Raw genomic sequence first — 10,397 nt, forward strand, 5'->3', positions numbered from 1 at the left:
CAGGGTTAGGGTTAGCAGCCAGCTCAGGAGATGAGTCAAGCATTGTCCCAGTGATCAAGTTCAGCTTCCTCAGCATCTCTCTCGTGCTGGTTGAGGTTCTTCCAAGTGGGAATAAAACCATCTAAACAGGACAGAACATCATTCCCAAAGTACGCAACATTTTTTCATTAGCTTTATAAAAGTATAGTTGCTTAAGTTCATTATTGCTGAGACAAGAACGAGCACCTGTCTTGATGGTAGATGCTTGTTTTTCTGGCTCTGCTGATATTTTCTACAAAACTGCAAAAAAAGTTTCCCCCTTTTCATCTTTGCTCTGGTATTGTGTCATTGTGGGTATTCACGGTTCCAGAGGGATGTTGAAAGGAAAAAGGTCACCATTTATATGAATTATTTGCTCAAGCTTAGTTGATTTTTATTTGGAAGTTCAAATTTTTAATGTGTTTGAACAAGAGTAACAGTGCTGATGCGCACGTATCACCTTGAGATGTTAAAACCCGTTAAATTACGTCACAGTAACAAACCTCATCTGACATTGTGGAAATTCAGGGAAGAAAAGAACATTTGAATGGAGATAATGTTACAGGACTGAAGTTATTCCATTGATTGAACAACTTCAATGCCTACAACCATTTATCTGAAAATGTTAGCCAACAGGCTAATAAAGCAGAAACATTTTCTACTCAAAGGTTAATTTTGCTGGAACTATCCATCGAACCCTAACCCTCAAAGCACAAATAAACTGATTATGTCTCATTGGTAGTGTTTCCATGTCTGCATTAGACACTTTTGGATAGAAAGGATATGAATAAGTGTTAATATTTCATTATGCTTGGTTGTAATTTCAGAAATTACCAGTTTACAATTGTATCATTAACAGCAGTTTAAGATTATGCAGCCATTTCTGAAGCGTTCCTTTAATTCCCAGCATGAAGGAGATGAACGATGAGACCAAACCACACAAACATTGTAGACCTGAAGAAACCCCTTGAGATTGATCACTTTTGCAGGCTGGTTCCCATGACAACGATGTCTTCAGTCACGCTGACGGAGTTGAAGTATCCAAGCTTTGTGTAAAAATCAAGCATCCTCTGATCACTCTGCCTCAACTCACAGAACGCTCCTTTAGAACCTAGAGAGGAGAGGACATGGAAATGGTCTTTAATGGAAGCTCAGCGTCGCAGTGCTGCTCCCCAACCCCTGGGCTAACCCTAACCCTGGGCTAACCCTAACCCTAACCCCCTGGGCTAACCCTAACCCTAACCCCCTGGGCTAACCCTAACCCTGGCTAACCCTAACCCTGGGCTAACCCTAACCCTGGGCTAACCCTAACCCTAACCCCCTGGGCTAACCCTAACCCTGGGCTAACCCTAACCCTAACCCCCTTGGCTAACCCTAACCCTGGGCTAACCCTAACCCTAACCCCCTGGGCTAACCCTAACCCTGGGCTAACCCTAACCCTAACCCCCTGGGCTAACCCTAACCCTGGGCTAACCCTAACCCTAACCCTGGGCTAACCCTAACCCTAACCCCCTGGGCTAACCCTAACCCTGGGCTAACCCTAACCCTAACCCTGGGCTAACCTAACCCTAACCCTGGGCTAACCCTAACCCCAACCCTGGGCTAACCCTAACCCTGGGCTAACCCTGGCTAACCCTAAACCTAACCTGGGCTAACCCTACCCTGGGCTAACCCTAACCCTGGGCTAACCCTAACCCTAACCCTGGCTAAACCTAACCCTAACCTGGGCTAACCCTGGGCTAACCCTAACCCTAACCCTGGGCTAACCCTAACCCTAACCCCCTTGGCTAACCCTAACCCTGGGCTAACCTAACCCTGGGCTAACCCTAACCCTAACCCCCTGGGCTAACCCTAACCCTGGGCTAACCCTAACCCTAACCCTGGGCTAACCCTAACCCTGGGCTAAACCTAACCGTAACCCTGGGCTAACCCTAACCCCAACCCTGGGCTAACCCTAACCCTGGGCTAACCCTGGGCTAACCCTAACCCTGGGCTAAACCTAACCCTAACCCTGGTAACCCTAACCCTAACCCTGGGCTAACCCTAACCCCCTGGGCTAACCCTAACCCTGGGCTAACCCTAACCCTGGGCTAACCTAACCCTAACCCCCTGGCTAACCCTAACCCTGGGCTAACCCTAACCCTAACCCTGGGCTAACCCTAACCCTAACCCTGGGCTAACCCTAACCCTGGGCTAACCCTAACCCCAACCCTGGGCTAACCCTAACCCTGGGCTAACCCTAACCCTGGGCTAACCCTAACCCTGGGCTAACCCTAACCCTAACCCTGGGCTAAACCTAACCCTAACCCTGGGCTAACCCTAACCCTGGGCTAACCCTAACCCTAACCCTGGGCTAACCCTAACCCTGGGCTAACCCTAACCCTAACCCTGGGCTAACCCTAACCCTAACCCTGGCTAACCCTAACCCTAACCTGGGCTAACCCTAACCCTAACCCTGGGCTAAACCTAACCCTAACCCTGGGCTAACCCTAACCCTGGGCTAACCCTAACCCCAACCCTGAGCTAACCCTAACCCTGGGCTAACCCTAACCCTAACCCTCTGGGCTAACCCTAACCCTGGGCTAACCCTAACCCTAACCCTGGGCTAACCTAACCCTAACCCCCTGGGCTACCCTAACCCCAACCCCTGGGCTAACCCTAACCCTACCCTCCCCCTGGGCTAACCCTAACCCTGTCCCCTTGGGCTAACCCTAACCCCCTGGGCTAACCCTAACCCCTGGGCTAACCCTAACCCTGTCCCCCTGGGCTAACCCTAACCCTGGGCTCACCCTAACCCTGGGCTCACCCTAACCCTAACCCCCTGGGCTAACCCTAACCCTAACCCTGGCTAACCCTAACCCTGGGCTAACCCTAACCCTGTCCCCCTGGGCTAACCCTAACCCTGTCCCCCTGGGCTAACCCTAACCCTAACCCTGTCCCCCTGGGCTAACCCTGTGCCCCTGGGCTAACCCTAACCCTAACCCTGTCCCCCTGGGCTAACCTGTCCCCCTGGGCTAACCCTAACCCTGGGCTAACCCTAACCCTAACCCTGGGCTAACCCTAACCCTGGGCTAACCGTAACCCTAACCCCCTGGGCTAACCCTAACCCTGTCCCCCTGGGCTAACCCTAACCCTAACCCTGTCCCCCTGGGCTAACCCTGTCCCCCTGGGCTAACCCTAACCCTAACCCTGTCCCCCTGGGCTAACCCTAACCCTGGGCTAACCCTAACCCTAACCCTGGGCTAACCGTAACCCTAACCCCCTGGGCTAACCCTAACCCTGTCCCCCTGGGCTAACCCTAACCCTGTCCCCCTGGGCTAACCCTGTCCCCCTGGGCTAACCCTGTCCCCCTGGGCTAACCCTAACCCTGTCCCCCTGGGCTAACCCTAACCCTGTCCCCCTGGGCTAACCCTAACCCTAACCCTACCCTGTCCCCCTGGGCTAACCCTAACCTGTCCCCCTGGGCTAACCCTGTCCCCCTGGGCTAACCCTGTCCCCCTGGGCTAACCCTAACCCTAACCCTAACCCTGTCCCCCTGGGCTAACCCTAACCCTAACCCTGTCCCCCTGGGCTAACCCTGTCCCCCTGGGCTAACCCTAACCCTAACCCTGTCCCCCTGGGCTAACCCTAACCCTAACCCTGTCCCCCTGGGCTAACCCTGTCCCCCTGGGCTAACCCTGTGCCCCTGGGCTAACCCTAACCCTAACCCTGTCCCCCTGGGCTAACCCTAACCCTAACCCTGTCCCCCTGGGCTAACCCTGTCCCCCTGGGCTAACCCTAACCCTTACCCATAGTCTGTTCTCCCTCCTGCCCTCGGGTCGGCGCTTCAGAACCCTCAGGACCAGCAGCTGTGTCCTTGCTGGACTCCAGCTGACCCCCACACCCCACTTCACCCTTTTCACCTCACTACATTAGTTAGTTAGGGTTAATACTTACTTATGAACTTTAGTTTAACTTATAGTCTGTACATTTCCTCCAGCTGTTTTGTGTAAATATTGTTTGCAGGCATTTAATGTACATCTGTAAAATATGTTCACAGTACAACCTGTGAATCACTAAACGATTGTAATGATAAAGACTGTAAATACTGTATTTATTCACTTATTATTTCACCACTTGCTGCTCCTTTTGCACTTCAGTTAGATGCTAAACTGCATTTTGTTGCTCTGTACATGAGCAATGACAATAAAGTTGAATCTAATCTGACAGGAAAATGTCTTGGACACGACCAAAGAAAAGATGCTGAAAGAATCCAGAGAAAAGAAGCTAAGAATGAAGAAACAACCCAGTTTTTTAAGATATCAGTTGTAACATGAACCACAATTGGAAGAGTATTGCATAAAGGGTTAGAATATAATCAACTCACCAAACATTTATTGAGTTAGCTCAGCCATTTTAGCGATGTTAGCATAGCACAGAGCCACCTCAGAGTTCTGTGTTCATTGGGGGAGGAGCAGGTTTGCTATTGATCAACTGAAGTGATGTCATGCAGAATTGCATAGTGCAACTTTAACTGTCCTTATCAAACGCCACGAAGCAACGATTCCTGATCAGTTTAAAGAGCTAAATCAAACTTTTAGCAAGTGTGTTATCAAAGTCTAAAAGTACCAGTGGTCCTGATGGAGGATAAGAGCTGCCACATCATGCGCTTTGCTGGAGAGGAGTCTGTTACTCGGGGTAGAACCTGCATGGTAACCAGGGAGGGGAATTCCTCCAACACCGAAGGACTTAGCGCCCTCTGTAGGGTGGAAGCAGGGATAACGCCATGCTACACATCGAGATGAATGTTCTCAGCCATCCACTTTGAATAGAATTATTGGCTGAAGAAAATCCAACTGGGATTATTTTTCCAAAGACATTTCACCTCCTATCCAAGAGGCTTCTTCAGTTCTGAAGCAACTGGTGGGAATCCCAGTTCTAGTTACTGCGCTGGTTTAGTGCTCGCTGGTTCATTAGTAGAGGGGTGTGGATCATCCCGGTCATCATCTGATGTTGGGTGTGAATGAGTGTAAAGCTTTCTGGGGTAGGATTCCAGGACAGTATTGTAAGTGGCTGCTTGGTTGGATTTTCTTCAGCCCAGGATTTATGCTTGATCAGCTTATTTCCAGTAAATCTGCATTAGATCACCTGAGTTTTGGCTGCAGCTTGTTTGGCATCAATGACGGCCAGAGCATAGCCGCATAGACCAGCGTCATCCTCCAGGACCAGAGCAGACTCAGGGGAAGGGCAAAGCTCCCCGGTCAACAGGCTGAAATGAGACCATAAAAAGCAACAGAATCAAGTTGAACTCTGAGAACCCAGACCAAAGCTGCCTCCTTACCCCCGACAGAGGAGTGGCAGCTGTCCAACGGAGGCAGCGCCGCTCTCCACGCTCATCTCCCTGAAAATGCGTTCCAGCTGAATCTGACAGGGCAAACATCCTTTGAGAAAACCCAGACTGAATGAGCCAAGACCAAATTAGGAGGATTCTCACCTGGTCCTCGGGCCCGTACGGCCTTATGCAGTACACCTGTGTCCTGGGAGGGTGTCTGAAAAGGTCCCCGTCTCCGTGACCAGGCAACATCCTCTAAAAATAAATCATGACTCTTTCAAATAGATGACTTTTACTTCTCCTTCTCTTTTAGAGAGACAAACGTACTCAGGTTACCTGAAACTCTCCCGACAGGCCTCCTCTCGTGGTCCAGGATTCCATCTCATTGGTCATGAGCTGGGCTGACGGGTGATCATGACCTCCTGTTTAAAAAAGAAAACATTGCAAATACTTCTAATTTTTCTAATTGGAAACCAAAAAAGGCATCAGTGGATGTTAATTAAGCAGATGCGACTGCTTCCTAAATGAAAACATTGTGTTTAAATGTGTTCATTTAAAATCCGGAATATTTAGAGCACGTTCCGGACATAAACGCCGGCTGTGCCTTCAGGGTTTCACACCTAATATTTTCACGTAGGCTCGAGCCAGACAAACCCCACGTTTGATGTCACAGATGTAGTTGTAGAGGTCGTACAGAACGCTGCGGTTGGGCGCGTTGGACAGGTGGTTAAACATCTGCACCACCACCTCGCACATGTCATCAAAGCACAGCGCTCTGGAGTGCCACGCCGCTGCCTGGAAACAGGAGAACGGAGCTGCTGACGGAGCTGCTGACGGAGCTGCTGACGGAGCCCAGATCTGCCAGAGCAGCCTAACTCACCTCTTCGGTGTCTGCAGAAGCAGCTGCGCTGTGCTTCTTGAGCCAGTCCAGCTCCTGCAGCATCTTCCTGGCGGTGCGCCCGTGTTCGTAGGGCAGGTAAAACAGGTCTGACAGCAGCTTCAGGTCGTTCAGGGTCAGGGGCTCTGCAGTGTACAGTGGATTCTCCTCAGGTTCAGGGATGTGCGCACTGTCCCCCATATCCATTTGCATGGGTTCTTCATCTGAGGAGCCCTTCTTGAGATGGCCTAGCAGAGGAAAGCAAAGAGTAAACTCATCAATCCAACTGCCTGCTCTTCAAAGCAGGATCCAAGTTTGTGTACCTCCAGGATGATCAGCCATCAGAAATTCCTGCAGCCAGTCAGTAAGGGCCAAGGTCAGGGCCTTTTGGGGGCTGTAGCAGGGGTCCTGCTCCTCTTCACCTATCAGGACACAAATGCCTGCACTGTTAAGTCTCAGTGGGACCTTGGGTCAGGGTCAGGGTTAGGGCTAGGGTTAGAGGGTTAGGGTCAGGGTTAGGGGGTTAGGGTTAGGGTTAGGGTTAGGGTTAGGGTTAGGGTTAGAGGGTTAGGGTTAGGGTTAGAGGGTTAGGGTTAGAGGGTTAGAGGGTTAGAGTTAGGGTTAGGGGGGTAGGGGGTTAGGGTTAGAGGGTTAGGGTTAGGGCTAGGCTAACCCTGTTGTCTCCACATGACAACTCTCCATCAGGACAAGTGTGTCCAACTACTCTACCTTCTCGCCAAACAACATTTTTGTATCAAAAACTGGAGGCGTGACACTAGAACTGCTCCAACGCAGTGCGTACAGGGACACGGGTCATTTGAGCAGTTCTATGTGCTCAAAAACAAAGAGAAAGAAGAAAAGTGATCCCGTTGTGTCGCCGCCGCTCAGGTGAGTTCTGAAGTTCACGCTCAAATCACGCAGGTGAACAGGGCTTCAGAATTTTACTCTGGATCCAAACAGTCGTCATATGGCACCGAACTGATGCCAACTGCAAAACATCCTGTTCTCAGATAGGTTTTAATGCGGATTCATCCAGTCATTTGTGGGGCGTCTGCTACACTGAGCAAAACATACACTTTTAATTGATTAATTGTTATACAATTAAGCCCTGTGTGTATATTATCCCTCTTCCAATAAAGCTTGAATCATAACCAATCATGCGGGAATTACGGATGTCGAGCTCTTCAACTGTTAAGGTTTTTATTTCGTCTTCTAGACCGCTTTACCCCTGTTGGGGTCACAGCGAGGGGGGGCGAAGGCAGGGTGCCCCCTGAGGGATCTATGTGAGCATTTGTGGGTTTGGTACCTTGGCAGTGCTCTGAAGGTGTTCTGGCACCTTTCCCTCCTACCAGAACACCCTCCATGTTTTGTGTGCACTGGGGCTCGAACCCAGAACCCTCCTCTGAGCTACCACCTCTCACCTCTTGATGTCATCATCATCATCCTCATCCTCTAACCCTTATCCGGGGTCAGGTTAGCAGCAGCCTCAGCAGAGGCCCAGACTTCCCTCTCCCCAGCTACCTCTTCCAGCTCATCCGGGGGGATCCCCAGGCGTTCCCAGACCAGAGACATAGTCTCTCCAACGTGTCCTGGGTCTTCCCGGGGGCCTCCTACCGGAGGGACACACCCTGAACACCTCACCGGGGAGGGCCCAGGGGGCATCCTGACTAGATGCCCAAGCCACCTCATCTGGCTCCTCTCAACGCGGAGGAGCAGCGGCTCTACTCCGAGCTTCTCCCCCTCTCTAGGGGAGAGCCCAGCCACCCTACGGAGGAAGCTCACTTCGCCCGCTTGTATCTTCTTCTTTCGGTCATGACCCAGAGCTCATGACCATAGGTGAGGGTAGGACGAAGATCTTTTGGCTCAGCTCTCTCTTCACCACAACCTCTTAATGTTATTACAGTATTTCTTTTTTGCAGCCTCATTTTCTAGACTCTTGTAGTTTTGTAAGTTTGGCAACAGTAATGGTGATAATCCAAGATGTCCCTAACCCTAACCCTAACCCTAACAGATGGATGTGTCACCAAAAACAGACAGAAATGGATGGAATCAGTTAGGATTTCAATCTAAAGCAGGGACTCACCCATCTCCACATCCCTGGGCTCTGCGTGAGCGGGGGCTTTACACCATGTTGCTAAGGTGTGGATGGCCACAAAGTTGGGGTAGAACTCACAGTTGGGGTTGGTGAGAACTCCTCTCAGTTTGGGGATCAACTCAGTGGATCGGTCCTGACACACAAGTTCAGATTGGTTTTCTCACCTTCTTAACAAATAGAAACAGCAGCACAGGAGATTTTTACTTTATAGGGCCCCAGGAACAGCCTCTGGGGATCGTAGTCATTGGCGTGAATGTTGTCCCAGATGACGGGGGCTCTTCTCAGGACAGCCGACACCTCTTCTATAGATTCCACGGAGATTTTATGGGACACCACTTTGGGACCTGAACAGGACAAAAAGTGTTAGAAATAGAATCATCAGTGCATCGGAGAGGCACTGGTTGTGGAGTGGTACCGGTCCACAGGACATCTATTCCAGGCAGGAGCTCCTCTCCCACAGTCTTCAGGTAAGCTGACTGGGACACGCTTGGAGTGCAGTAAGCTGCACAATAATCTGGAGCGACAAAGACGTCACACAAATTAGCCAACATGTGTGAGCAGACAACTGCAGGAGACACCGACGGCACCATTCAGATGATGGCCCTGGTGGCCAAACCGATACCAGCGATCATCTAATCATCGTCATGAATCTTTACCAATGTGCATCATCATCACTACATAAGAGATAAGCGGCACAGCTCATGTTCTCAGGGAATGAAACAATTCTTTTTGGGATGGATGCAGCCCCACCTGTAGGACAGAAGAGGAAGCTCTCAGGTTCTTCCAGATGTTGGTACACCTCATTAGTGACAACCGCTTGAGCATGAGCGAAGGAGCTGAAAGCCCTTTTATCAGCTGGACACATCTCACTTTCGATGTCATCAAACAGCAACGCGAAGCTGCTGCAGCCAAACTGCTTCACCTGATGAACACAAACGCCAGTTTGGAGGATTCTTGAGCTTCCTCCACATACAATCATTCGATTACAACTGAACAGTCATAAAGTCGCCCTTGGATTGGAGTCAATGTGGTTCTTGCTCAGCTTTCTGGGTGCTACCTGATCCAGCTTTCTCTTCAGGGAGGACGTGTCCCTAGAGCTGGAAAAGGTCATGTCCAGGCCCGGGGAGATGGCGTAGATGAAGTTGATGCCGTGCTGTCTGGCTGCTGCCATCAGAGCCCTCAGCTCTTCTGGGGTGTGTGAAAGCAAGAAAACACAGTTGTTCCACTCACACATGCAGCTCGACTGGCTCAAACTGGGAACTCCCTCTTTGTGGGGAGTGTCTGTTTAGATGCCGTCTCAAGCTTTCCTTCAACATTTATGAGCATTTCATTAAATATCTGGTGCAAAATGTCATCTGAGATAAATTTGTTATTTTTGTCAAGACATGTGCCATGACATCACGGCAGTTAGGGCAAACGTGCTCTGGCTCCTTCTGGGTGGGGCATCGTACGGATATACACATCTTCTCCTGACCAAGATCCACCTATGTGCCCAGGATGTGGCTCTCAAGGACCAGTGAGGCTCACACACAGGACTGGGTTTGATCTGGGAACATCTGCCCATACTGGACTAGCCCCCCCACTTTAGACTAATCTGGATCACTCTGACCAACTTGTTCCTTTTCCACATCTCTTTGGATACTAATGGTTAGGGTTAGGGGTTAGGGTTCGGGGGTTAGGTTTAGGGGGCTCACCTGCCTCCTCTGCCGTGTACAGATCTCTCCAGTACATCCTGTGCTTGTAGTCATCTTTGGGCGCATACAGGTATGTGTTTAGGCCCCACTTCTGTTCCCTGTGCAGAAGTAGAACACACACCAGGAGTCACAGAACTTTACATGGAAAAGGTGGGAACACCTAATAAATATATATGGATCAAACTTGCAGATAAAAATACAACGAGCTCAGTTTTCGGTAGTGAAACAGAACCGACAAATACGAAGCAAACCCCGATACCCTAACCCTCCAACATGAGACCTAAAGCTTCCACATACCGTTTAAACAGCTCCGTCCTCTGCTCCATGGTCCACGGACGTCCATAAAAACCTTCACGAGAGGTTACCGGTTAATGAGATGACCAATACAGACAACCATTAACA

General features: G+C 50.3%; 1 protein-coding gene across 3 annotated transcripts in view; it reads right to left on the reverse strand.

Annotated features, from left to right (window-relative positions):
- Positions 1 to 387: 387 nt before the first annotated feature.
- ogal (O-GlcNAcase like) overlaps positions 388 to 10,397 on the reverse strand; it is a 10,401-nt gene continuing 391 nt past the window's right edge. The window contains exons 2-17 of one of the 3 annotated variants that reach the window (XM_057035658.1): positions 10,293 to 10,344; positions 9,996 to 10,093; positions 9,359 to 9,489; positions 9,052 to 9,223; positions 8,717 to 8,815; positions 8,506 to 8,645; positions 8,290 to 8,434; positions 6,530 to 6,628; positions 6,210 to 6,454; positions 5,950 to 6,124; positions 5,666 to 5,751; positions 5,492 to 5,584; positions 5,339 to 5,421; positions 5,146 to 5,266; positions 4,627 to 4,786; positions 388 to 1,129 (exon numbers count right to left, since the gene is read on the reverse strand). In XM_057035658.1, the coding sequence (XP_056891638.1) occupies positions 996 to 1,129; positions 4,627 to 4,786; positions 5,146 to 5,266; positions 5,339 to 5,421; positions 5,492 to 5,584; positions 5,666 to 5,751; positions 5,950 to 6,124; positions 6,210 to 6,454; positions 6,530 to 6,628; positions 8,290 to 8,434; positions 8,506 to 8,645; positions 8,717 to 8,815; positions 9,052 to 9,223; positions 9,359 to 9,489; positions 9,996 to 10,093; positions 10,293 to 10,344 (2,033 nt within the window). In that variant the 3' untranslated portion in view covers positions 388 to 995. Of the gene's footprint in view, positions 1,130 to 4,626; positions 4,787 to 5,145; positions 5,267 to 5,338; positions 5,422 to 5,491; positions 5,585 to 5,665; positions 5,752 to 5,949; positions 6,125 to 6,209; positions 6,455 to 6,529; positions 6,629 to 8,289; positions 8,435 to 8,505; positions 8,646 to 8,716; positions 8,816 to 9,051; positions 9,224 to 9,358; positions 9,490 to 9,995; positions 10,094 to 10,292; positions 10,345 to 10,397 lie in introns of those variants that run through there. The other 2 variants (XM_057035659.1, XM_057035660.1) reach the window with 2 other exon arrangements.

Source organism: Takifugu flavidus, chromosome 6 (assembly GCF_003711565.1).
Source record: "Takifugu flavidus isolate HTHZ2018 chromosome 6, ASM371156v2, whole genome shotgun sequence".
In the NCBI taxonomy this organism is placed as follows: Eukaryota; Metazoa; Chordata; class Actinopteri; order Tetraodontiformes; family Tetraodontidae; genus Takifugu; species Takifugu flavidus.